At 37.3% G+C, this 26,580-nt stretch overlaps 4 protein-coding genes across 8 annotated transcripts in view; 1 reads left to right on the top strand and 3 right to left on the bottom strand.

The window, feature by feature from the left end:
• Ndae1 (Na[+]-driven anion exchanger 1) overlaps window positions 1-3,137 on the bottom strand; it is a 30,164-nt gene extending 27,027 nt beyond the window's left edge. Inside the window, exon 1 of the mRNA XM_046611120.2 lies at window positions 2,624-3,137. Within this exon, the coding sequence (XP_046467076.1) occupies window positions 2,624-2,664 (41 nt within the window). The 5' untranslated portion in view covers window positions 2,665-3,137. The remainder of the gene's footprint in view (window positions 1-2,623) is intronic.
• LOC124211752 (ankyrin repeat domain-containing protein 36A) overlaps window positions 1-26,580 on the top strand; it is a 34,808-nt gene that overhangs the window by 3,725 nt on the left and 4,503 nt on the right. For 2 of the 4 annotated variants that reach the window (XM_046611137.2, XM_046611135.2), the window contains exon 1: window positions 25,763-26,516. Coding sequence is in view for 2 of the 4 variants with exons in the window: in XM_046611135.2 (XP_046467091.1) it covers window positions 26,441-26,516 (76 nt within the window). In the remaining 2 variants the exon portion in view is untranslated. The other 2 variants (XM_046611138.2, XM_046611136.2) reach the window with 2 other exon arrangements.
• Window positions 13,092-14,580, bottom strand: Arr1 (arrestin 1). Its single transcript, XM_046611146.2, has one exon. It carries the CDS (start codon window positions 14,479-14,481, stop codon window positions 13,345-13,347), a length of 1,137 nt encoding a protein of 378 aa, XP_046467102.1. The 5' UTR covers window positions 14,482-14,580; the 3' UTR covers window positions 13,092-13,344.
• On the bottom strand, window positions 17,976-25,814 carry fwe (Calcium channel fwe). Of its 2 annotated transcripts, XM_046611154.2 has the most exons (6): window positions 25,604-25,814; window positions 25,397-25,517; window positions 24,968-25,175; window positions 24,150-24,257; window positions 23,231-23,400; window positions 22,139-22,277 (listed from the first exon to the last, which is right to left on the bottom strand). In XM_046611154.2, the coding sequence occupies exons 1-5, from the start codon at window positions 25,604-25,606 to the stop codon at window positions 23,274-23,276; spliced, it is 567 nt and encodes a 188-aa protein (XP_046467110.1). In that variant the 5' UTR covers window positions 25,607-25,814; the 3' UTR covers window positions 22,139-22,277; window positions 23,231-23,273. The 2 variants fall into 2 exon arrangements, with proteins under 2 accessions (XP_046467109.1, XP_046467110.1); XM_046611153.2 differs by lacking the exon at window positions 23,231-23,400 and having other exon boundaries at window positions 17,976-22,277; window positions 25,604-25,811.

The following is a 26,580-nucleotide window of genomic DNA, read 5'->3' as shown; positions in this document are numbered from 1 at the left end:
ATTTACAAAATGTATGGGTTATTTCCACGCTCGTTATTTGTTGTTATTATTATCATTGTCGTTGTTGGTATTTTTTCTTTGCAATGGTAGACCAAGTGCGCGACGAAATACCCGGAAGTTCCGAATTTCAGATTTTTGCGTAATCGGAATTCTTTTTTGTTGAAATTGTTTAATGCCATTCATGAATTCGTAATCGGCAACATTCTATACGTCGAATGTAATTGCTCTGTAATTGATGTATATGGGTAATTCCATGCGAACCCGATCAACGTCTGAACCTCGCCGTTTCAAATATAAAAAAAAAATTGTCCGCAATTGTCTCAACTCTGAAACAGTACCCGGAATTTTTTCAGATTTTTCACTCAACTCCTCAATTATTTATAAATATTTGATATGGTTTTGAAGGAGACCTTTTTTTTTTAATTCTCATAAAATTCTCACGAACTGTATTTTATATTCCAAACATTTCAAAACCGGACCCAGTATGGACCGATTTTTTTTTCCAGCTCTATCCATTTTTCTCGTCAGCTAAAACATTGTTTGAATGGTCTGCAAATTCCCAAAAAATTGTCAACATTTTTATTTTTCACTTAGAACATTTCTAGACCGGTCCCATTGTGAAGCGATTTTCGTCCATTTTTTTTTTTGGAACATTCAACTTTATTTTATCAACTTCATAATGAAATCGGTCGAAAAATCTTCAAAGTAAAAAATGGAAGTTTTGAGAATTTTTTAGGAATTTGCAGACCGTTTAAACAATGTTTTAGTTGACGAGAAAATAATAAAAGTGCTTAAAAAAAAAATATATATAAAAAAATATCAGCGCGTCATGGGACCGATTTTGAAATGTTTGGCAAAGAAAATACAGTATTTAAGCATTCTTAGAATTTTAAAATCGGTTTCTTCAAAATCACTCAAAATTTATAAATAATCAACGAGTTGGATAAAAAATCTGAAAAAATCGGGGCACAATTTCGGAGTTGAGAGAATTGCAGAGGAATTTTTGAAGAAAATAAAAATGGTGAAGGTCAGATTTTGGTTGGGTTCGCATAGAATTCCCCGTATCCAACAATTGTTACTCACGCAAAATAATATATATGATAATGGGCACTTTTTGAAAACAAAGTATCGCCACATCGGACCGCAACGATTAGTTACAAGTATGAAACCGACGTTTTCCAAGGAGAAAAAAAAACTCAGAAGTCGAATGCCTGCTGCAAACATAGGCCCGATTTAAATCTTATCAAGTATTTAACGTAATATTTGTATTATGTGTAATCTTCTAAAATTTTAGTTCATGCGATAAGAAGAATTTAACAAATATTCCAATTGATACACCTGATGCATTTCTTTCATTGTATTATACTTGGTGGTCATTGTGAAAAAGCAATATAATAAGAATTCGATTTTCATAATAACGAGCTCAAATACAATATTATAAAAACTCTCTGACTGCAGAGCAAAGCATCGTGGTTCACAGTCCGTAATAATTGCAACATTTTTCTTGATTGAATGTATTTGCCTCGGTATTTGCTCTCCGCAACTACAATCGGAATGCCGCAGCGGATGTGGTAGCGAGTTTATTCCGTTAACGGTTACCAGCAAGTTTCGGGAAATCAAGTAACTCGCTGGGAAACTTATCCGCGTTATGTATATTCATACATTACACACACACCGTGATGTCAAGTATACCGATTATACGCGGACGAGGAATTAATGTTGTGTTTGAGTAAACCTCCGTAGAACCAGTTCCTCGAGGTGATAATTATTTTAATATCTTTCCCCTTCGTTTCGAAAGCCTCGGGCGCTAATTTGCGTTTACATTCTGTACCAGAATGCCTTTCAATCGGTACATGGCGTTCGTTATTGGTTTACGAAGAAAACATCGTTCAAACCGCTTGTCTGAATTGTTTCTCGGCACGTATAATAACTTGCGAAAGTTGAGGCGAACGAAATTGAATGACAATATCTTCGTACCATATTTTCTCCCACGCGCGTGTATGCTTCTGAGAAAATATCACCCTTCATCATTTTCGAGTATTGAATCGAAAACTTTTCGCTGTACAATATTATAGGATTAATACAGGCTTACGGGGGGAAGTAAAATTTCAGCAAATATTGTTATTCCCTGAGCGAATGACATTTGCTTAGCGTCATATTTACTCACCTTACTCTTGGCAGGTTTATTCAATTTTCCGTAACACGACGAACCCCTGGACCTTGTGTAAACCAATTAGCTAGGCGCTTTATTGAATTAGGTGAATGCGAATTTTCAATCCATTAACTCAGTCAAGGCTAATCCCTGCTGACTTGGCGACTTGGTGTATTACCATCCACCTCGTGCAGTATCCGTGCCGTCAAACATATTATGGTGGTGGATATTAAGTTCATCGGATCAGCGATTACGAAACTAAACGTGCAGGCTCGTCCCAGGTTCCGAAAATCTCCGACAGCAGAAAACGAAGGAAAAATTCCCGAATCTCTGAGACGAAAAACTTACACCTCGTGCACGGTAAACTTGATGCCTGATCGTTATCACGTATAAAATATCAGAGAAGAAATTACTAAACAGATTCGGTCGAGTGGATGAATAATAAAAAAAAGCCTTGATGTTGTTTCTTACTTGTTTTTTACGTCGGTCATGTATAAGTGAAGATGAGGCATGGGACAAAATTATGTGACTAAAAAAAATGAACACCACGTGGTGATTTTAAACAATTATGCCTGCGGAAATCGAAGGGAAAATTTGTCAAATTTTCACAACAGTCAAATTTCGTGATGTACAAATCATCTTTTTTCAATTTCTCAATCGGTGACAGTCATCGTTTTTCAGTCTAAGACGTTCCATTTTCCGATTACACGTTCAATATTTTCTCATTTTTCGATGCGTTAAGGTCACTTTAATTATACATATCGTGGAATATAATTTATTACAAATCGTTTGAAACTCGTTTGAACTCCTCTTTTATTCATTCGATTATCAAACAATTTTAATTTTCTTTTTCAACACTCTGTGAAACCGAACTTGCTAAATAAACGCGGATCAATTTACCGCGGTTTTATAAACACGTGTCTGTTTCACGCTAGCGACAATTATATCAGCTGCGATACCACTCCTAGCTGAAACTGACTGATTCGCTCGATTATGTACAAAGATATACAGCTACTGGAACTCACTCGGTCATCCGACACAAAGGAAAAATGACGAGAATACATTTCTGATAAGAAAACTGTATGCTGAATCGCTTCTCCTCCTCCTCCTCCTCCCCCCCCCCCCCCTTCCTGCTCTTAAAGGCCGTTCAATCGCTTTTTCCTACAGCAGTAGCTCAGCTCCTTTGCTTTTACAGAGTGTCTGTAATTTGATCATCGCCGACATATGTAACAGTTAAGAAACCGCTACAATTCTTAGCATAAATATTATTACATCGTATTTTAATCTTTGTGCGGTTCGTTGACAGAAAAGTTATGGTATTTAACGATAGGATTAATTTTTATTTTCTTCTCACTCCTCTAAACCGCATGCCGATCATCGGTGAATAACGACGTATTGTTTTTGAAAATTGTTCACATATCGATTTTAGTTTTTCTCGTTGAACGACGAAACTTTTCGATATTTTTCTCTATCTGTTTTTATACAAGTTTTGAATCCCATTCTGTCCGCATGCCAGTGTTAATCTTTGAACGAGAATTAACTTGCCCTCCCATCATTTCCGCATATATTCATATACAACGTGTATCGTCACGACTGATAATTTCGTAATAATTTATCACACCCGCGATAACCAAAGCTCGGAGTTCACGAACAACAGACGACGATTATACGTTAAATATGAGTATAAGATGTGCAGGGAAATGAAAAACTGCAGCACTTATAATTGTGCAGGATTGCCTTTTCACGCGGAAATGTTTTGACGCTAGAGTCTATATTTTATACAGATGTTGAACACGAGATGTAAAAAGCTCAACTTCATACAGACATACGTAATGTAATGATTTATGCTTCATGCAGGTGGAAGGAGGAAACGAAAGAAGAATTTACCTTTGCTCGAAGTTGTGCGAAGGAAACGTTGCGAGCGAATATTTCGATACGTTGTGCCGTAAGCACCCGACTATCTGTGTTTACACATGTGTAATCAGTTTATATCATTTTTTCCTACCTTACACGATTCAGCATTGCGAAATGTTAAGACTTCCGACAACGGTATTTAATTAGAGAAACACGAATCGTAACAATGTATTTAAAATATCGCGAGGCGTCTAAAACCGAGCAAACTTGGATCTGCACTCCTTGAAATCTAATCTTGATGATAGACTGTGTGTATAAAGCTCTACGGATCTCCCGAACCTTGAGCAACTTGTGTTGTTCAGTTGCTGACCCTGCGGAACAATTGTTGAACATGAGATGAGAATACCATTATTCCAAATCGATAATCGCAAATAGAAAGTGGATAAAAAAAAAGTCCCGGAATTTTCAATTCATTCTTCGATTCGTCTGTACAGTTTAATAAAATACGAAAAAACAAAATCAAAGTCAAATACTTGAATACTTTTTATCATTCTTTTGCACGCACTCGATCACGAATTATTTAATCCGTTACATTCCACACACTCATTGTTGTTTGTCCAATTGCACGGCTAACTGATTGACTTCAACAATCGTTATCTAATCATGTTGAATAATAGCGCTGGTGGTAAATTTGATTAATTACACTGCCGATTAAAAATTGGATTAAAAATCAATTCTCGTCCGCATTTAATGTTTCCAAGTGAAAGAATCCGGATTCGAAAACCAGTCCGCACCGGTTTTTTCTTATGCTCACAATCAGAGTAAACTTGCGTACTATAAGATCTTAGATTTGGGGATGAATGAGTTTTGGTTATCGTATCGAGACTCGAGTAGAGTGTAAGGTACCCAAACAATCCATGATCCAATTTCACGCTGCAAAATTACTTCATCCTACAATTAACATTGAAAATACTGAAATTATAATCAAAAGCTTACAATTAGATATCGATCCTTCACTTCAAACCGGTTTGAAATTGTGAAAAATCGTGGATAGAGATCCGTTCCATTTCACTTTACGATACATTCATTTTATTCCGAAGAATATTTTTCTGCAAATTCACCGGAGCACTTTTTTCTATTATGTTGGCGTCGTCGAGTATCTAGATTTACGAAACTGTAGTGATATTGAATCCGATCAACAAATTGCAGTACGAAACTGGTCACTGATGAAAAAATAGTCTTACGAACAAAATGAACCAGTATAGAGTGTAATTGGACGATTCTATTCAGTTTTTAACTATTTTGATGCAATTTCAAGTGAAACGTTCGAAAATATGAAAAAATTGAAGCTTCTTCTCCTCGTTTCCTATCGTTCTACATCGCTTTTCCATTTTCTAATTCACTAGACAACAGATGATGGAAAGTAATGATTAAAAAATGGAGAAAAATGTGAAAATTATTTACACCCACTTGCGAAATTGACTCGGTTATATTATTTTGAGTGACCGGTTGATTGCGTAATGAAATAGATTTTTGATACTTGAATAAAATCTGCCTAATAAATGTTCCCTTATCGTTCATTTATGGACGGGCTATCGATCGCTGCGATGATCCACTTCAATACGGCGTTGATGAAAGCTCTGCGTCTATGGAGATACAACGACGTTAAGATTCTTATCGCGATTCCACGGGCCAAAGACTTTGTGGGTCACGCGTCACGCAATTTGACAGAGCGATAAGAGCACCGGTTGGCAGCTGTCGGATCAATATAATTGTAATTTAATTCGGCATCTTAATCCGCTGATATTGAAATGGTTTTATACACTTCTAATATTCGGCGCGTCTTTGAAAGGAACGAAGACTGTTAATTAATACTCGATTTTATGGTTCGATTCACGCGACTGAATCCTGAACCTGACACGACTGCTGTGGCGTGTCTCCCGACCCACGTTATACCTTATACTTATTCTCACAGTCAGTAAGTTACTCGAGAGCAGAGGTTGAGTGACTTGACTACGACTCGGTGTCAAACTGTTACGGAAATTGCACAAAGCTTGTTACAGCTGGTCGGTGGATATTGAATTTTTCCACGCGCAAATGTAACTTCGAAAAGAAGCAACGAAGGAAAATATCCACGTATTAGATTAGAGAAAGAATTACACCCTTCGAAGACGCATCTATTTTTTCGATCATCGAGAATTACACTCCGGGTCAAAATGACCCTGTCTCATTTTTGGTGTGTTACTGTTTCAAATGTACGAGTCCGATCTACTTGAAAAAATACAAGGGTTTTAGAATATGAAGGTGTAGTTCAGAATTATAAACATAAGTCAAAAATATGGAAACACAAAATTTGGAAAAAGAGGTATTTTTGAAGAATCACTGGATTAGAATGACCCAGCGTGTCTTTGAACGATTCATTAATACAGTTTAGAGATAAACGAGAAAGAAAAAAACGGGGCAACGTGTAATTTAAAAATTTCAAAGCAGGTATTGCTAAACATTTCGTTGTTCCGGTGTTCGTTGTTCAGTCGATTTTTTCAGAAATATCTTTTTCGCGCATCCGCGGCACAATATAACTAAAAATCCCATTCCGAGTGGGCTTCGACGCAAGAATACCAGTCAATTTGCACTCTTTTACCAAACCCATATCAACCCTTGTTTCACCCTTAACGCTTCGTCCGACAAACTCCCCCATATTTTATTCAATACGCAACGATAGCGGATGGAAAATTTTTACTCTCCAATCTCCGAAAAAAAAGGGGTAATGAGATTTATTCCCCTTTTCCATCAATCCAACCTCTCCTCGCAATTCGGCTGTTTTTGAAAAATCAAATTTATCCATCTATCGCACGATGACACGACGATATCGTTACACCTATAATTTTTGCAGCGCAACTATCAAATTAAACATCTAGATGGATTACAAATGAACCCACAGATAAATTGGATTTAAGTTTTTGCCAAGATTCATATGTGACGAATTTCAAGCTTACGTAACACCATGCCGATAATACACATGCAATAATTATACATTTCCAAGGTGGTGAAAATTCCTTCGCTCTTTCATTCTGGAAACATCTGGGCGTGCCAGACACACACGTGCAGAGTGCGTCGGGATGTTAGAGGATAAATATAGCCGCAGAAATAAAACGTTCACACGATATATTATATACTCGAACCTGCGCTATATGTCGTGATTGTTTATTTTTATCGCGTTGCTTCGATACGCGATTCGTTAAATAAATGTAAATGTATGCACACGCAGAGGCGTGATCATTTTTTCTCGCATTCGGTGTGAGCGCGTTCAATTCAGTCAACGTACGTGAAACGCCCATGGTGGACCATCCTAACGACGTGGGTTTTAACGGCGTTCACTTCCACGACACGCCAACGCTGACGATTGTAAGAATTTCTCGAGTGATTATTTACCGACCAAGTATAATGCCGCCTTATTCCGACCATGCTGGAAATAACGCAATAACGGAAATAACGGAAATACGGCGAGCGAAAATATCGAAAAACTTTTTTCTCTCATCGGACGAATAACGCCAGAAAAATGTATTTCTGAAATTAACATTAAGTCGGTAAAATCTCGCTGCATAGAATCGTCTTAAATAAACTGCGCGAATCGTCCAGCTCGAGGTTGGATTGCGTTGTTTGTTTCGCCATAAATTTATTCCCGTCCGTGCGTATCAAACATCTCACGCCTGTTCGTATTATTTTTTATTTCCCGTTCCATTCTAGTTTTTAGCTCGTTACCAGCGGGAATATTTTTTTCCCACGTGTATAAATGACGGTTCGTTGTCGTCGAATTCGTACCGTTGACAGATTTTCGCTTTCTACGGTACCTTCAAAATTCGTATGTAAAAAATACCGCAAGTGATGTGAAGTGGATTTCAAAAAAAACCATTCAGTCATTGTAAATACACGAAAGCAACTGGATGCAGGACATTTTTGTTTTCTTCATTTTTTGTTCTTTGACTTTTTTTTTACTTTTACAAGAGAATTTGATAATTACAATCCATAATATTCATCGTTATAACTCGTTGTAACTAAAGCAATAATGAATTAACGTACCCTTTTGATTTAACCGTCGATCAAACGTCTGAACTCAAAGGCTGCAGGCTCAATTTTTTTCGGCAGTAACGAGCATATAGCTCACTGCATTAGCACCAACTTCTTATGCACGTACACACATCCGGTTGTCGTACTTCGTTTTTATCGTCTACGGTAAAATCACTGTGTGTTTAATGCGAATATCGCGCCGACCTCAGATAACGTTCAACTCGCGACGTGCGGTGCAATCCAAACGGTTAGACAAAAATCGTAACACTCTTTGTCTTGTTTTGTCTATTTATTTAATAATTGGAATTTATTTACGAGGAGAAAATTCAACAAGTATCTAGGTATACGTATTCTGTACAATATATTATAACTGACAAACGAAATCCAAACAGTAACGACAATTTCATTTATTTTCTTTAAAACTGGAACGTACGTGTTTTACTTTTGTTAAATTGTTTTTCTTTTCTCTTTTTCTTTATTTTTTTTTTCACTATTATCACAATTAGATTATTAAAAACACGGTCCGAACATTATTTTATACGGTGTAGATCGATCTTCAACCGGGAATAATTGTCACAACAGCTGTATCGCGTTAATTGTACAGCGAACGAGAAGATTAACAAAATTGACGCGATAAAACGAACTACACGAGACATATGAACAAAGGAATGTCTCGAAGAATTAATTTAACGATAGATTATTTTCTCTGCCTATTATTGATATTTATCTTTTAATTTATTTGCAATTTATCATTCATTTTATTTACCTATTAGTTTATCTTCTTTACACATTCAACTCTTTGATTACGTGTGTGTGTGTGTTTTTAAGACGAAGAAGACGAATAAGATGAAGAAGAAGAAGAAGAAGAGTAAAAAGAAAAAAGAAACAATTTCTTTACTTTCGATTACTCGCCAACTTATTTCCCACAAGAGAGGCGAACTCGAAATAACCGAGGGAAATTTCCCGGGATGATAATAATGTAAGAACGGTCAGGCATAAATGGTGGCAATGCGAGTAAACGTGCGACGCGAGGATCGGCCGGTTACCGTGCATCGCGTGTCTTCGGCACGACCAACACTGTTCGCACCGATGTGAAAAGTCAGCCTCCACATCGTATTGATCCCCCGTGGGGCGACGCACTCTCCATCGCGGCTGTGCGAGGGAAAGTCCAACCCCGATTGTGCTCCTCTTCTTCTTCTTCTTCTTCTGCTTCTCATTCTTCTCCATCCTCCGCCCAAACATCTCCTCTATATACGTCCGTCGTCTTTGACAAACTTTTTCTCCTTTGTGTGTTCGCTGTCTCTCTCTCTGTCTCTCTCGGTTCATTTTTTACTTTATTGCTATCCAAATATGTGTCTCTTTTGTCATATTTCATTCGTTACTATTTTGTTGATTTTTATTTTTTATTCTTCAAGTAACCTGGGTCGTTACACTTGTTCGTGTACGTACGTACACTGAAGATTAGAAAAATTTCATTTGTTACAGTAACTAGAGAAATTGAGTAAAACATGCATCGTTAAAAAAATTGTCTGAATATTGTTGGAATTACGAAAAACGAGGTACGCCTAACCATTTTGAGCTATCGTCGATCCTTTTTTTGGTAATTGAAACGCAAAATCAGCTTGTGAGGTTTAACGTACTTTTTTTCAGCTAAACGAGGCTTTAACGTCAATTTGTTGTTGCGCGAGCATTAAATTTTCGCAACAGTTGTGATGAAAATATATAGTAACAGTGATCGTAATGAGAAAGAATAGTAACGATAACTAGACTTTCCGGTAACAGATATAAAACTAATTTTCATTCTCTACCTAGAACTATATTTTTCGATTGTGGTAAAAAATGAAAATAGTTAAGGATCGAGCGGTAACCGCAACTAAAAATTTCTCTCAATGTACATTCATTTTGCCACAAATTGTTCTAAGGCATAATATATATGATCTATCTATATATCTATGTCTGTTGGTTCGTTTTAATTTTTCATCTTTTTTTTTTCCACCAATTTTCCGGCTTCTTCACCGATATCAAGCGCTGGATAGTTTTATACGACATACTTCGTCAAGTTTATCGCCGATGAGAATTCAAAACGTCACGCAAATGCACAGCGTTCGTTCAAGCTTTATTTTTTTTTTTTTTATATAATTCTGATAGCATGATGTTCTCGATATAAAAGATTTTTCGAAAGATAATCGACAAACTTTTCTTCTCTTCATCGCACGGAGCAAGTGGAATTATTCTTAAAAGATAGTTGTTTTACGTTTATTAGTTTTTTTTTGTTTAATAATTGATCTTCGCACAGGTTTATTATGTACGATGTGACCAATCTAACAGAAGAGAACGTCGAGCTGCAGAGCTTTTTTATCGTAATAGAGAATTAGACATGTTTAACAAGGTGCGTGTAAACAAGCTCTGTTTTTTTTAAGGAGACTATTTCCAACAGGTTTCCAACGTATTCTCGAGAGTTTGAGATGCGGTTGCGTAACATTCTCTTGTCCTTGAGACGATGCCTAAAATTACTATCATTACTATTATTATTATTATTACTATAACATCCGTATTCTAATAATATTTGTCAGAAAATTAGAAAACTTGTAACGCGTGCGTCGAGAGTCTGAAACGGTCTAATATTGAATTGTAGATTTTATGAACGGCAATTACAACTTTCGCCATGCAATCTATGGCGCTGCGCATTCTTATACCGATGAAGTCAGAAAACAACTCCGTTCCAGTCTCGGTGCGTGTGTCTGGATCTGATTGTGAGCTCGGACAACCTTCGAGACTCGCTAGTTTCGACAGCTATATACACGTTTTGAAACCAGTTTCTTCGGAAGCTTAAACTCTCCGGCTGCACTTCGACATACCGCCAAGAGTGTTGAACGTGAACGAGAAACATACGATCGCGGATGCATAATACACCGTATGTATAATTCATAAATGCAATGAATTGAATAATTTTGTTGAGATCACGCTCGCCGACTTGTACGACGATTTTTCCTTCACCCTTCTTTTTTTTTTTTTTTTTTTTTTTTTTATTTCAACGTCCATGACCATTTTTAGTCGGCTCTCGAGTGCAACATATTTAATAAGACGAATTAGTCTGCATCCAGCAGCTGTTACGCTTCCGTTTACCATTTTAGGGTGTAAGTATAATTGTGAATCTGCAATGTTTTGGGATCGACGGGCGAGTCGCAGATTCGCGGACAGAAGAAAAAGCCACGAAACATTATGACGAGAAATAATTTATAGTCTGGAAATCACTTGCCAAGCTGCCCGTCACTGTTTATCGACAACAGTCAGTGCTGAATATTCCCTCCGATGTAAAATATCGTGATATCGAGTATTTCGGACAATTTTTCTGAAACTATTTCACATTAATTCGTAACGGGTCAGCGATTTTATTCGCATATACTCGAAGGATCAATTATTGAAGAAAATTGGGAATAAAACAAATATACAGAGAAGCGTTCACGGATTAGGAAAGAAAGTTAGATAACTCCGAAAGTTTCACATCAATGTTACAGTGCTCAGTTTCTAGGGACAACTCATCCAAGCGATCGTGCAGTTTGAGAATTTTTAACTCCCGAACAAAGCTGTAAAATGCGTATAATTTTGCTGAACACGACACGCGGCCCGGTTGGCGGAGTAGATATGACACATATAACTCCTACGTAGTTTCAAGCGATAACTCAAGAATTCTCTCTTTGATTGCGCCGTTTCTGCGAGTCACGAGAAAATACGCGCGCCTACTACGCGTGCCAATTCGCCACTGCGTTTGCATCGCGTTAATATTTGCACTTTTCTACCTACAGACACTCGTCAACGACTTGCGCGTTCGGCGGGTCGAGAGTAATGCGAATTTCTCCTTGCCGTGGATTCACTTCGTGGTTCCAATGTTATTTGCGACATGCGCGATACGCGAATGATTATATATACATATCGCTGTATTAAAAGGGACTTGAAGCGTGTAATAATCGAGTGCCGATCTCTAATTGCATTTCCCTCAATCTTGCACAAGCTTCTCTTTCATCACCTCTGATTGGCATACGTATGACGTACATCCTACGTTATTGGTGCAATAAAAAAAAAAAAAAATTAAATAAAAAAAAGGTTTCATGGATATATTCGCAAGTCTTAATATTACAGTCATACGTGTGTACTTTCCTTCTTTTTTTCTCTCCTTTCCTCTTTCTTGGCTTAAGCTACACGGACTCGCGGACTGCACGACGATGGCTTCTCTTTACGTACAAACTTGTCTTTGCAAGGTTGCGGATAGTCGTCGATGTCACGTTTATATACCAGAGACTGATTGAATTAATTCCAAAATCAAATTTATCCCGCAGGGTCTTGCTTTTCTTTTCTTTTATTTCAACTTAACAGAACGTATAGCTGGTGCCTTAGTCCGTTAGGTGAGATTGACCGTGTATACTGAAATTAGAACTTTTGTTAATTAGCGATGTATGCGCCTTATTACAACCAACTCCGGATACTCTGTGTGGCAGTTTACGAACTTACCTGCACAGCAAGTTGATTATGCCGATTGATGACGTGATTAATGGAGCTCCAACCGCATGTAATAAGGAGCAAATAGTATTTTCGCAAAACATAGACTCTACAATTTGCATGCACGAGTGCATTCACTCGATTGGCCTTTAATATCCTATAATTTGAAGTCTAACTGAAAATGAATTTATTCTAACCTGGGCAATATTCCACCGGTAATTACACACTCCGGTTTCAATGGTAGTTAATTGATTGGAAATTCAGAAAATCAACTGCGCTTGGCACGAATCTGAGGATTAATATCATTCGAAGGGATTCACGATATGTTTGGTCTGCAACAAAGAATCGAGACGATTTGCAAACTTCTGCGAATGTCTATTTAAAACAAGGACCGACGGGATTTCTGCGCACAATTTATCTGGAACGTATTTTTGGATCTACGTTACAGGATGGATTTCAAAAAATGCCGGGTATATCGAAAGAATACAATGCGAATACTAAATAATTATACTTGGCTGTATAATTGTTTTCGCTTTCAACGACCGTCAGTGTCGAAGTATCGAACTTTATTTAGGGTTGATCGAATCATCACCAAGCCATTTTAGTATAATACGAATATTGTACAATTATTATTTATTGAACAGCGTGTAAGGAACAGAGAATAATCGCGAAGAAAGGATCAGTGAAAGAAGATCAGATAAGAAATTATCAGACCTTTTACACCAAAGAGGAAAAGAAACGAACGCGATCCTCCGCCTTCGGCTTCCGGTTGTCTAACTCTTGACGATATCGTCGCCGATGTTTTCCTCGTCGATGGCAACGCTCTCGGCAGTCATGACCTTGATCCTGTCGGACGGATTCGGCAGCATAAGAATGAAGGGCAACTCGGCGGACAATTCGCCGCCAAGGGCGCCGAGGTAAAGCTTGACCTTGACGGCGTACGAAACCACGATGCCGAAGGAATCGCGAACGTCCGGTGAGGTGAGGAGCGTGCTCGAGGCCAGGTTGACCTCGTCGCGTTTCAAGTGACCGTCCAGCGCGACCCCTCTGCGGTTCTTGTTGTTCTCCAGCCTCGGCTGGAGGTACAAGACCTTCTGGAGCGTCGAGCCCGGGTTTACGGGACAGCCGTCCTGCGTCTCGACCGCGTCGATTACCGTCCGGAACTGCCCGTTTTGGAATATAACAACGTCTATGCCCTGCTGCACCAGCGCCTTCATCTTCTTGACGACCTTGTTGCTCTTGTTCCTCACGCTCACGTTCACCATGATCCTCTCCCCGTGGTGATAGAGCTGCTTGTCGAGGGTCACCTCGAGCTCCAGCTCCCCGGGACTCAGCAGGAAGTCCTTCGTCACCACTGTGCAGGGCTGCCGGCCCTGCTTAGTCGGAGCGAATTGCACCTTCCTTATACCCAGGGTGACGGTGCTCCTCTTGTGCCCGTCGTCGCTGTCGCTCTCACCGGCGAATATCTTCACGTAATAGGAGACCCCGCAGGGCTCGCCCGTCTCCTCGGGACCCGGCTGAAGCGTCACGCTCGACGGCGCCCCCTGAGGCAGGCCGAAGGTGAACGGGAAGGCGCAGGGTCCGAGCTTTTTCAGGAGCCGTTCCTGCAGCTTCGTCAAGCCCGAAGCTTCCGGCTCCTTCGAAGGCGGGTGGAGCTGCTCCGAGGCCAGGTAGAGGTCCTTCTGGAAGTTCAGACCCATCACCTCGTCCTCCTCGCGACCGTAACGGAAGCTGCATACCACCTGACCCCAAACTCTTCGTCCGCATTCGACGTAGTCCTTGTCCAGGAGGACGACGCCGTCGATCGACTCGACCCCGGACAAGTAGTCGACGAAGTCTCGCCGCCCGAGATATATCGTGACTTTGCCATTCGGCGAGCACTTCTTGTACACCTTGAAATTTACCACCATCTCTTGGTTTTCTTGTTTTGTGCTTTTTTTTTATGAAACAACCGCGGTACAATTCCGCTACGACACTGTCGTACGGTTGTTCGAACGCCAAATGCGAACCCTCGTCTTCTTCGGCGCCCTTTATAAGAGCCTCGGATCTCATGACGCCGGGAACTTGTAAGACTTCCTAATCCATTCAGCGATTCGGATGATCAACACCAACTACGCCGCACATGATTGTCTTCGTCGTTTCTATTTCCTCGCGTCATTCTTCGCCTTTCCGCGAAGGTCTTGCGAACTTTTAATTTCTACGCGCAGGTTTGCATACGGACGGATCAAAATTACTAAGGTCTTTTGTCGATCCGTTACGTCAGTTTTTACGCTAACCTTAGACTAGCTGCTTTCCAAAAATTTGTACGAACAAACGCCAATAACACGTTTCGATCTTTATTCAATTACGGTAAGAATCTTAAAAGTATATGTTGAATCTACGCTCCGCAAGGAAAAAAAAATGTCCAAGGTGAAATATTAAATTTCACTGCAACATCGACTTGAAATAGAGAAGAATAGAATTTTGTTAGCTGGAAAACGATGCTGTGAATTTATTAACTATTGATTCAATCATTTTCTTTTATCGCGAAGCGGTTCGTATGAAAACTTCAACTTGTCAGTTGTTGTTTCTGTATCTTTAATGCCGACGATTAATTTCAACAATTTTCGGGCATGGAAGGCTAGCTTGTTTTGCGATAAAACACTACAACGTTTATTTAATGTCAATTTAAGAATCTTTGGAACACGAAGTAGTTCGTCAGCAATCCTCGTAACTGTAGAACTGTCTTAAGGTCTTCGATATTTGACGTGCGTCATATCTTCAAGTTGTCAGTATACTATTTCTATCGTACGAAAATTTTTCGCCTTATCTGACGAAACATATGGATACGTGGTTCGATTTTGTGGGTGAAAACTAATATCATGCCACTGATAAATATCAAACGAAAATGTGTCTTTATTATGTCAACGAAAACTATATACTAATAATAAACGTATAAAATCGTGCAAAATCCATGAACAACAACAGCAGCAACAGCCTAAAGAGAGAATCGTTGTAATGTTTTTTTGTTAATTCTAAAGAAAAACTTCGGAACTGAAGAATAATCGCTGATCTAGCGTGCAACAGTCCTTGGAGAAGACAACTCGTACTCCGTCTCGGCAACAACGTTGCAGATCCGCATCTTGACAGATGCCTGAAGATGCTGAGGAAACAGGGCGACGGTGAGAGCCATGCTTTCGAAAAAGGCTACGGTAGCATCGTCCTGATACGCGGTGAAATTGGAATTGCAACCGCATCCTTTGCTCCTCTTGCGTCCAGACGAAGAAGGCGCGAATGAAATTTGACCTTTCCCACCTCCACCACTGGATTTTCTTGACGACGATCCCAAATCTCCGCCAGCCGATCGGACCGGTTCCGATCTTCGCGGACGAAGCACCCTCGTGTTGCAGATCGTACTCGCCTGCGACGACGGCGTGTTTTGCGGAGTTGATCCTGGGACTTTTTGCAGCCCCGTTGACTCCTCCCCCATTATCAAGGATTTCGTCCCTTCCGAAGCCGCTGACGAATGGACCGACAATCCGCCCATCGAATTCTCGTCCTCGATTATCGAGGGAATTTCACCGCAGCTCTTCGCACGCTGCAGTTTCGACGATCTGCGCGAATAGTTTTTTTTTTGTCTCTCTTTATCTTTTTTTTACTTTCCTAGTTCTGCGATTACTCGGACGAGTGTTTTATCTTTAAACGTCTGACCGTTTTAATTCTATCAATTAAACCGAACCTGATTTTTTTTTTCTTTTGAACAGGGGAAACCATACACGAGTTCGGTCATGTTCTAATTGCTTTTTGGATAATATTGATATTTTTGTAACCGTGGAAGAACAATCCTTGGCATAATCAATAGCGACTGAAGCTTTTGTTGACTGATTTTACTTTACCGATGATCGGTTACTTGTACTAGAATTCTCGCGTACATATAAAGCTGAAAGTTGATCATTTGCCCGATTTCAATCGTTGGAATCTCTGGCTTTTGTAAAAATAATAAAAAAAAAAAAAAAACTTTACGCCGTGAATGGATAATTATTTTACGCGCGCTATGTGTATTTGTGTTATCATTTTTAATTTTTGCAAAAACTTTGCTATCAAGATTTAATTCATCCTAATGTATAGATTTTTCCGTCTAAAGAAATTGAGAATCTAACACGTTAATAATTAGACTGATGATCAAGTCTGTTTTTGCAAAAATCTAGTGAATTCGTTGAAAAGAGGGCTGTTTTTCGATGAACTAAAACGATTCAATGTTAAAGATTGATAATCATGATCATAAAATAATCACAACATGACCGAGTCGCAAACTGGTTTCTTTATATGCAGTCTTTTTTTTAAATTTCTTTCGTTCTTTGACGCAGAAATGAGAATTAAGAGAGCAAATTATGCGTTGCGTATAACAGAACATCGAGACAACGTACTTAGATAAAAAGACCAATGCTTCGTCGAAGGGATCGTCGGTCTTGACCGTTGCAATTTTTCCAGCAGCTGCATCGCGGCATTTCTTAATGTACCCGGAACTTAATTTATTCCACTGTTTTTTAACAACGTTTACTAGAAAGAAATAATATTTAAGGTAATGCCAATTCGATATAAAAATTTTAATACGGGCAGGAATGATGATTTTTCACACCAGGCGTATTGAATTCCTTAGCGATGCTTTCCCACAAGGAATTCTTGTGGGATACGTCCTTGGCGAATGGATGACTGGTGTCATGAAGAACGGGGTTTTGTCCCACCAGCTCAATCAGTCGAAACAAGTCTTCATCGGAAAGAATCTTGGCCGTCACAGCTGACTTTGACATGTCCGCGTAATAATAAGATAATAAAGTTGAATTTTCCGCGAACAAGAATTAATTAGAATGATTTGATTAATCGCAAATTACGCGGACGGCAAAACCGCGTTGACAGGTCGTTTGCCTATAATTGAATGCTGTCAATATCGTAAATAAAACAAGAAACAAAAACAAATAAACCGAACGAAAGTTAAGAAGAAACGAGGTCGACTAAACAGATTATAAAACAATAATTTCCAGGTCAACGGACTAATTTTTACGACGTTGATTATATTCTTTTAATGAAATTAAAAACGAACAAGTTATTCAACGGAGCTTGATTTTTTTTAGCTACATTTAATTTTCCATTTCAATTAGTTTTCTAGATGATTTTCAATTGTTCGAAATTGCCTTCAATTTCACCTGATATCAATGATTTCTAGGATCTGTATATCTCCTATAAGAAATTTTTAAACTTCAGACTACTCGTTCACTGAGAAACTGTTGAAGATCCCTTTACAAATACCGCCAATAAAGTGCGTAAAGTAAAGAAAAAATAAACTTGAATAAAACTAGTCGAGCAGTGTAGAGGAGTATTTTTTTTTTATGACAATGAATAAAAGTAGATAGATTAACAAGTAATATTCATATTATATCCGATTCATGTATTGACAATTTCATTACACATCAACATATAATTATACGTATCATATGTGGTTAAATATTTGTTATATTTATATGCATATCGTACGTATAGTGTATTTATAGTATTAATAATTGTATACCCTATTATATGTATAATTATTAAATAATAGTAATCTTAACTCTTAAAAAAGAAAACCACAGTGTACTATGGGTATGTGATACACCCGAATGATCGATACATAAAATTCCCTACGCTTTACGCATGAATCGAACAGCTACCTAATCAACAATTCTAGTTAGAGCCTGGATTCGAGGAGCGATACAATTGTATGTATGCATATGCAACCGCAGTTTATCGTAACGCAACGTATATATATATATTTATATATGTATAAGTTTCACACGCAGCGATGCGACGAGTCCCTATAAATAATCCTAACCAGATACAATAGATGTGATTCTAGCCTAACATGACCGATTACTCGCTGGAGGAAGTACATGTGGTCCTTGTTAATTTTGGAAACTTGTTTAAAAATATTTTTTTATCCATCGATACCTTCATCTTTCCTCGTCACACTGAGCGAAGCAGATTTCTTGAAAGAAGCCAAATTCGTTAATGGATTATTTCTTTAAGCTACAAGCACGCGCTAGAAACAAAAAAAGTAAAACCAAAAACTCTTCGATGCTTTGATTTCATGTACCCCTTTAGTAAGTAATTCGTTCATCAGGTTAAATCGATCGTAACTGTTTTAATTACAATATGTATTGATATATCCTAAAACATTATCCGTCTTAACAATTTCCCGTTGTAATAATTTCCCACTTTGCACTTCAGCTGGTCATCAACGTAGCGATCGAAGCGAGAAATCTTAAGCAGCTTTCGGATGTTACTGGCAATCACAAATAAGCACAGACTTGTTCAAACCTTACGCAAAGTATATTGGAAATCGTTGAAATTATACAAATAAGTAAGGTGTAATTCACAACAATGGAAGAAGTATCCTCGTATTTACATCGGGACTGCAATCTTTGGCATAGCAATTAAATTGATAATAGTTACCGCGTACAGAATGGAAATAAAGGACGTATAGCCTTAGTGCAGATAGTGCCAGACAAGGTTTTCTCAGGGAGTAGCAATCTGCCTGTTGTTCATGTAGGAACTTCCCCGTTGTACACATTCTCTGACCAATATCGACACTCGATTAGATTGCAACTGATTTGGGATGACTTTCAACAATTACGTAACTAATTCAACAATTCTAAATATGTATATCTGTCACTAATCACGTTATATCGGTACATGTTAACACTACATTTTGTCTAAATTGTATGCATCGATTTACACTTTACGACAGTCAAATACTTTCTTTTAAAATATATGTGCATGTATGTGATTGAGTATTCAGGGCGGATAAAAAATAATCATTGACAAAATCATAATAATTTTACTATGATGAATTTTGAAGTTATATCATAAGTTATTTGGTTAGTGCGGAAGAAGTGAATTCCATTCATAAAAATTGCTTCCCGATATTTATTCAACTTTGTAAAAAGTATGAAATATTTTGATTCACCTCTTTATTTTTCCCCTTTACCTTGACAATATTTTGGAACGCGGAAAAAAATATATAAATCTAACGTGAAATTCAATGTGCCTAGCAACATTATATTCTATTCTCTCTTGTTGAAATAACAACAGAGAAAATGACTTCGGCTAAAAATTTAATGAATGTTAAAAAATTCGTTGCATAATTTCAACAAAAATACTAATCGGGAATATGATATTGATATGAAAGCTCGTTTTTCACTGGAATTTTCGTGAAAATTCGAGCTAATTAGGGGTAGTAACGAGGATATCATTTAGTCTTTTACTCTTAATAAATACGTTACTTAATTTAAAGGAGTAGACAGAAAAATGTTGTGTAGTTTCGTTGGGATGTGGAATGATAACTGGGCTGTTTGAAAAGTGAAGAGAAAAAACATCAAACAACATTTGGCATAGTGGAATGACACGTGTTCAAAACACATGATACCACAGGAAAATTCATGACATCATAATTATTGGAATAATAAAACTTGGATCACAACAAAAATCAATTGTAATAGTGAGCAATTATTAACTTGGCACATTCGGAATTGAAAGGAGAAAATGAAATGGGAAGTAAGGATAATTATTAGAATGTGCCAGAATATATGTATTATGTTAAAGACTTTCCTCTTTCCTCTGTCAAAAAAAGTGAACTCAACCATGGAATCAAGAATTTAATAGTACTTGTTAAACTAAAAATAATCGGCAATATTTATTTCTAAAATCTAATGGAATCAAGAAGAATTTACATTCTAGAAATTAAATGAAGACACGGATCAGAAGGTTAACAATTAGTGGATGTAAAACCGCAGTGCGTTTGACAGAGGAAAAGGAGTCAACCCATTGATGTCCGAAAGTCTATTCCATTATCCTTTAAACTGTCATTGTCACCCTTTTTTTCCTGTTTGCTCATATAAATCCACTGGATATCGTTTAGTATTTAGGAATTTGTGTCCGTTCATTATTTCACATTCATAGCCTGCTATGAAGTAACATCAGAATCGCAGTATACGTACGCATTGAAAAATCGAATTTCTTTCATGTAACAATTGTATAATTGGCAACAGTTGGTATTAATGAAATACTGGGAAAAAATTAATTTACAATTACTTACTAAAGCTAATGTAATACTATGCGACAAAGAAAAAAAGGAAAAAATAATTTACTTAAGATTACAACAATTATCACTTATATTGATTTATACTGCCAGAAACGCTGTTCAGTTTAGACAACTACTATCGGTGTTGTCTTGTGTCAATTATCGACGTTATGTAATTGTTGTTCAGTAGCAATTTGCATAAAATTAAGACACCTTTAGTTTTTTTCGTCGAGACAGGCGGACGTCAACGGGTTAAAAATAAAAATACATCGCTCAATATGTACGTGATAAATTGGCTATACCGCAAAATCCGTTGAAAGACACTTATCAATGACCAGACACACCATTTTTTTAAAAGAGAAATTACGTTATCATTTGTATTCAGTATTCAAAATTTTATTACATTTTCCGTGTATGAATAACGTATCACTTATACCGTCGGGTAATTGTTAAATCGATTGAAAATTAATTATTGAATTCAAATACTGAATACAAAATATAACTTTTTGCTTAAACTTTTGGCTGAACTCGTTGATATTCAAGCACTTTGACACGTTTAAACGTCTGATTTCGTAATAGCTGAGTTTACGAACAAGCAACTAACTTTGTCTCAAGACTGGTCGTTCATTTACTTTGGCCTCATAAGCAATAGCTACAACTTATAACATGATTTTCACTACAAATGACAATTTCATTTTTACTCCATCATTTCGGAGCAGCTTGGAGCAGCCTGGAGCAACCCTTTGTCTACCTTACCTCGAGTACTTTGCATCGAGCAAGATAAGCGGCTTACATGGCTTAAATATTAAATACATGAGTCAAAAATCAGGGTAGCGACAATTTTGCCCGAATAAGATTTCCTGACTTTTCCCATCGAAAAATTCTGAATTGCCTGACCTGTTTCCATGAAACTCAGGTAATATTGAGCAGCTTTTACAACTAAAAGCTGTGTGCGCGTGTGTGTCTGCACAGAAATTTCACAATACCATTTCCAAAAGCGAGCTTGGCTGAATTTACGCAGCCTAGTTGAAGTTTGAAAATAATTTATAAAAAATACATTTTTCCCTGTAGACCATCATAATTCCCTGATTTTTCTCTGACTTTTCCCAATAGATGAAATTGCCCGACTATTCCCAGTATTCCCGGTTGTCGCCACTCTGTAAATCTGAGTAGTTATGATAAATTCAAGAATGAGTTTCGTTAATTATACACACAGTGTTTGATGAATTTACAGTGAAACATAATTGATTTATAACATACTGGAAAATGATTTCCATAGTCAATCATACCAATCCATTATCAGTTACTCCGATTGAAATATATATTACAAATCTACTATGATTACTCGCCAGAAAGTAATCGATTTAAATACATAAACAAAGAACACCAAAGTCTATATAGTGATTGAAATTTCGTCGACTCAGCTACTATTTTAATTCATTCAAGACGCTTGGCTAGCTGCCAATTTGTTACTAATATGATCAGACGTTGCTGTCAGGCGCAATTGAAAATCCGATAGGATGCGCATTTTCTACAAGCGTTGATCTCATGTTTGAACTTGGTGTTACTTGCGTCTCGACCGCTGCTGCCATTCTCATGTCATCCACCGAAGCTCTGTGAATTAAAAATTAATCCATTAGAAAGTATGACAAGTTGAAAGCAAAAAAACTAATCATTCCCAACTAGGATTACAGCGAGGCTTCTACACAAATGTGTCTGCAATGTAAACTAAAACGGACCAACGCAATTTATGGAAAGAATAAAATTAGGCCACCATTCCTATTCATTTGTAATTAGCACGATAAGTCTGGTGTCAGTTCCTGAGGACCGACAGTGGACTTTCGGTTTAGGCGGCATCCGTCCTGGGGACTGACAGTGAACAAACCGGTGGTATCAAGGACCAGCACGTTACCTGAACGAAAGCACAGCAAAATCGGCCCAGTGCTTAATGCATTAAAGAAACAAATCACTCACAATTATTACTCAATTAAAGCAGTTAGAGTCATAGAAGCAGATAAGTGATCGAAAAATTGGTATCAATGTTCACAAAACGATGATTAAGCTGTGCCAATACTACTCGTCATTCGTTAGACAGGAAAAATTGCCATTTGACATTTAGAATGTGCGTTAATTTTCATGTATTTTATCTACCCTGACCGACATCATAGTTTGAAGATTCTTTTCACTAAAAATCGTCTAATCAGGAAGATAAGGAACATGCGTTGTACAGAAAAGAAAAAAAATTTATAAATGTACAGAAATATATCTTTCTGTAAATTGAAAATCTCAGTAACAAAGTTTGCAAGCATGAAATTATATGTATTAACAACGCAGCCAATCGACGCTATCAAGTCTTGTTATTAAATAATCGATACATTACCGATGTTCATATGGTAAATCAAGCTCTGTAAAAATGTAAAAATGAATACTTTGGAAGAGAATAATAACAATAATAATTAGCAGAGAAGCTACGTGATTGCATAGATACATTGCCTAAACAATTGGATAAAAAAGGGATGCAATTAGATACGTAACAGTGCACATCGTATTATTATTATTATTATTGCCTGATTAGTGGAGGAGCGAGGGTGAAGTAAAAATTTTTCGCGTTTAGGTTGGCCTCCAGACATCAGGATCTTCCATGAGAGTAGTATGATGATCAGATGAGGGAGGCGGGGGACCCTGCGGGGAGCCAACTCCGGGTGAAGTCATTCCTGCCAGGTCAGGTCTAGACCCTCTGTCAGCCATTGTGTGAGTATTTTTAGTAAACCATTAAGCGGTTACTGTATTATTTAATGACGCCGAAAATTCGAGGCACACAAAATACATGGAATACACAATCAACGATCGACTTTTCTTAATCGATTCTTTGTTTTAACAGTTACTTACATGATTGTTTTTAATCTATAATTTTTAAATTATATATATAATAATAATATAAATTTCAAATACGCAGCAAATGTTCGATTAAATATTTTTGAAGTCTAATCATTGACTTTTTACAGTCGAACCCAATTGTATGGAGCCATTTTTTAATGTTTTTTCGTCAAAGTAATTTCACTAGCTAAATAGTTTTTCTACCAATGAAAGAAAAGTCGGTTAGCTGAAAAATTCGTTTGAAAATGTTGAAAACGATTATGTCCTCACTTTAAACGTATACAACCAGGCACACTCTTTCCAGTTTCAGTTCATTTAAATTAAAATTCCCAAAGCCGAAAGCAAACAACGAATTATATCAACAATAAAACAATACAGATAAGCAGATAATTTTCGCCAACCAAATAATGTTAATCTTAATATAATTGTAAGTTGGAATGTATTTTATCCAATGTTGTTAAGATGCGATTGCTTTTCCAGTTACAGTAATAGTTTTTTATGTGTGATTTTATTGGAGAGATTCTTTCGATAATTTTTCATAAATTGCACGTTGTTTTTATAAAACAAAGACAAAACATAAACAATATGATTAATTGCGATTGTACTTACTTCTTTCCGAGGGACATTAAACCGTATATTATTCCTGTTGCGAATATCAAACCACTACCAAATATGGTGCCCAATCCAGCATCGAGAATAATAGCTGGAAGCGCAATTCTGTAATAATGAAATAATCAATTACATGTAAAATGTAGGTATAAAATACTATGGTTTAGTAAAAAAATCTAGGATTTTTAAGGAACAGGAAAACTGTTGCAAAACGTTTTGCTGAAAAGCTATTCAGAGTATCCGGTAAGATAAATTCACAAATTTCGAGAACGTTTGCAGTAAATGTTTACTCGAATGATTTGTATCGGTAAAATAAACTAAAGCAAAAAGAAATATCAAGGTTTTGTTCATAGCATTGAGTTTAATGATCATATGACTATGTTTTACTTCCAATTCAATATGTTTGAACAGTTTAAATACCTATTGATACAAAGAGTATAACTTCTAAAATGATGTCTATCTTTTTTGTAACAAGTTTTTTTGTGAAAGATAATCAGCATACAAACGAATACATGATATAAGAGAGAAATCTCATGATTAATTGACTCTGATAACGCAAGAACAAGATATCCAACAGGAAACAAATATGGCTGAACACATGCGCCTAAAATATCAAGTGAGAATAGTTACAAATAACGAAGTTCTAACGGTGAGAAGAAACAAACAGATATATTGAAGAAATTTCTATAACGCCGTTGAAACTTGAAAATATTTCAAACCATTTTCAAGTAGTCAATTCAATCATATTCCGAGGAATGTCGAATAGCAGGTTACTGCTGATCCATTTATTCCAATTCACCTCTGACGACGATACTTACAGGCAATAAACGGCGGCTCTTTGCCAATACGGTTTTCGATCCACCCAGTCACTGAGGTTTTGTACAAAGTCGATGAAAAGACAGCAGCACGGCGCCTCAATTATAATGACGAGAAAACCTGCGACCATCTGCCACATGCCAGCGATCAGAGCAGACACCGATCCCATTATAATACCAACGCAACCCCATGCTCCGAGGAGGATAGCGACTGAAATACGTCATTAAAGATTATTCGTTAAACCAGCGTGTAACCCTAAAGCTTGAAAAATATTGCTTAATTGACACGAGTATTAGCCAGATAACTGTTCAAGTCTTGTTTGTTATTTTTTTCACGCGGAAAAATAGAATTGTGAAATTGTGAAATGAGAAAATGAATAAGGCAAATTAGGTTAGCTTTATTTAAAAATAAATATTCACGCTGTTACTCACAAAAACCACCGATTGTTCCTACACCGCGACCAGCATACTTCATCCACCAAGGCACTTCGTCTTTGGTGACTGGATCCTGTCCGGGTCTTTCCATTATAGACGCTATTTTCTCGCCAAAAGACTGGAGAAAACGATAGACAATATTAACGAAAATGTCACGTGACTCAAGGGTCACGTGAATCGGTTTAGTTTACGGTTTATATTTACCATTGTTTAAGCTATTTGTTTCACTAAATATTTAACAGCTAATATTTCTGACACAGCTGACAGTACAATCAGGAGAATTCTGTTGACGTGAGGAAAATCGACCCACGGATATATATTAGTTATCGATGTCGCCGATAGAGGTAAGAAGTAGCCGTTTCAGGTGAGCTCGCCGACCAAGAGTAATGATAAGCGCCGTGACGGGGTCGTCGCGAATTTTTTGACGACCCCGAAATTTCCAAGCCCACATTGCAAAAACAAACAATTTAAGATAATGAGGCGTTATTAATTACTTATTTCCGAATGCACATTTTACATACCCCGGAAAGACAAACAATGCAACCTTTTATTCTTACGAATTTACTGAAATTATTCCTGTGAGATTTCGGCACTTCGTTTTTTTACCATATAAAAATCTGGTTGTAATTATGATAAAACTTTCAAAACTTGATGATTCACCTATATCAGATAAAGACGCAAATATATCTGCTATTCGTCATTTGAGTAGCAGCGCCAATTTCGGCTCTCAAAGCTGTGCTGACATGTCTATTATCATTTATTGTTATTGTCATTTGTGTGACCTATTTGTCACCGTCCAGATACAAGGGATCAAACGCAGGATTACTTTTGGCAACTCTGTGGAGTTGTTGACATTAATTTCGAAGAACGAAGCTCTAAAATTGCAACCTGATTACTTTTAAACACCTGCTTGAAACCGCTTTTGACCGCCGTCGTGCATAACATTTTCATTTTAGTAGTTTCACTGTTAATAAACAGATACTTCATTGCATAATGTATTGATGAGTTACCGTGTGCGATTGATTCAATATAAGAAAGGATATGTCTGCAATAAAGCGACAAAAAGTATCCAGCTTGGGCTTGGATGTAGAATTGAGGAAGATTCTTCAAAAAAATGGTGAAAGTCAATCATTTATCGTACTAGTAAATGAACAACATTACCTACAAGTTTTTCCAAGTCA

This window comes from Neodiprion pinetum, chromosome 2 (genome assembly GCF_021155775.2).
Source record: "Neodiprion pinetum isolate iyNeoPine1 chromosome 2, iyNeoPine1.2, whole genome shotgun sequence".
NCBI lineage: Eukaryota > Metazoa > Arthropoda > Insecta > Hymenoptera > Diprionidae > Neodiprion > Neodiprion pinetum.
This window is presented reverse-complemented; position numbering and strand designations above follow the sequence as displayed.

Coding starts and splice junctions, on each gene's coding strand:
- Arr1 (XM_046611146.2), bottom strand. CDS start 14,481: ATGGTGGTAAATTTCAAGGTGTACAAGAAGTGCTCGCCGAATGGCAAA.
- fwe (XM_046611153.2), bottom strand. Junction 25,176..25,396: donor AGGAACAATCGGTGGTTTTT/GTGAGTAACAGC, acceptor GACGTATTTCAG/TCGCTATCCTCCTCGGAGCA. Junction 24,258..24,967: donor AGAGCCGCCGTTTATTGCCT/GTAAGTATCGTC, acceptor TCATTATTACAG/AATTGCGCTTCCAGCTATTA.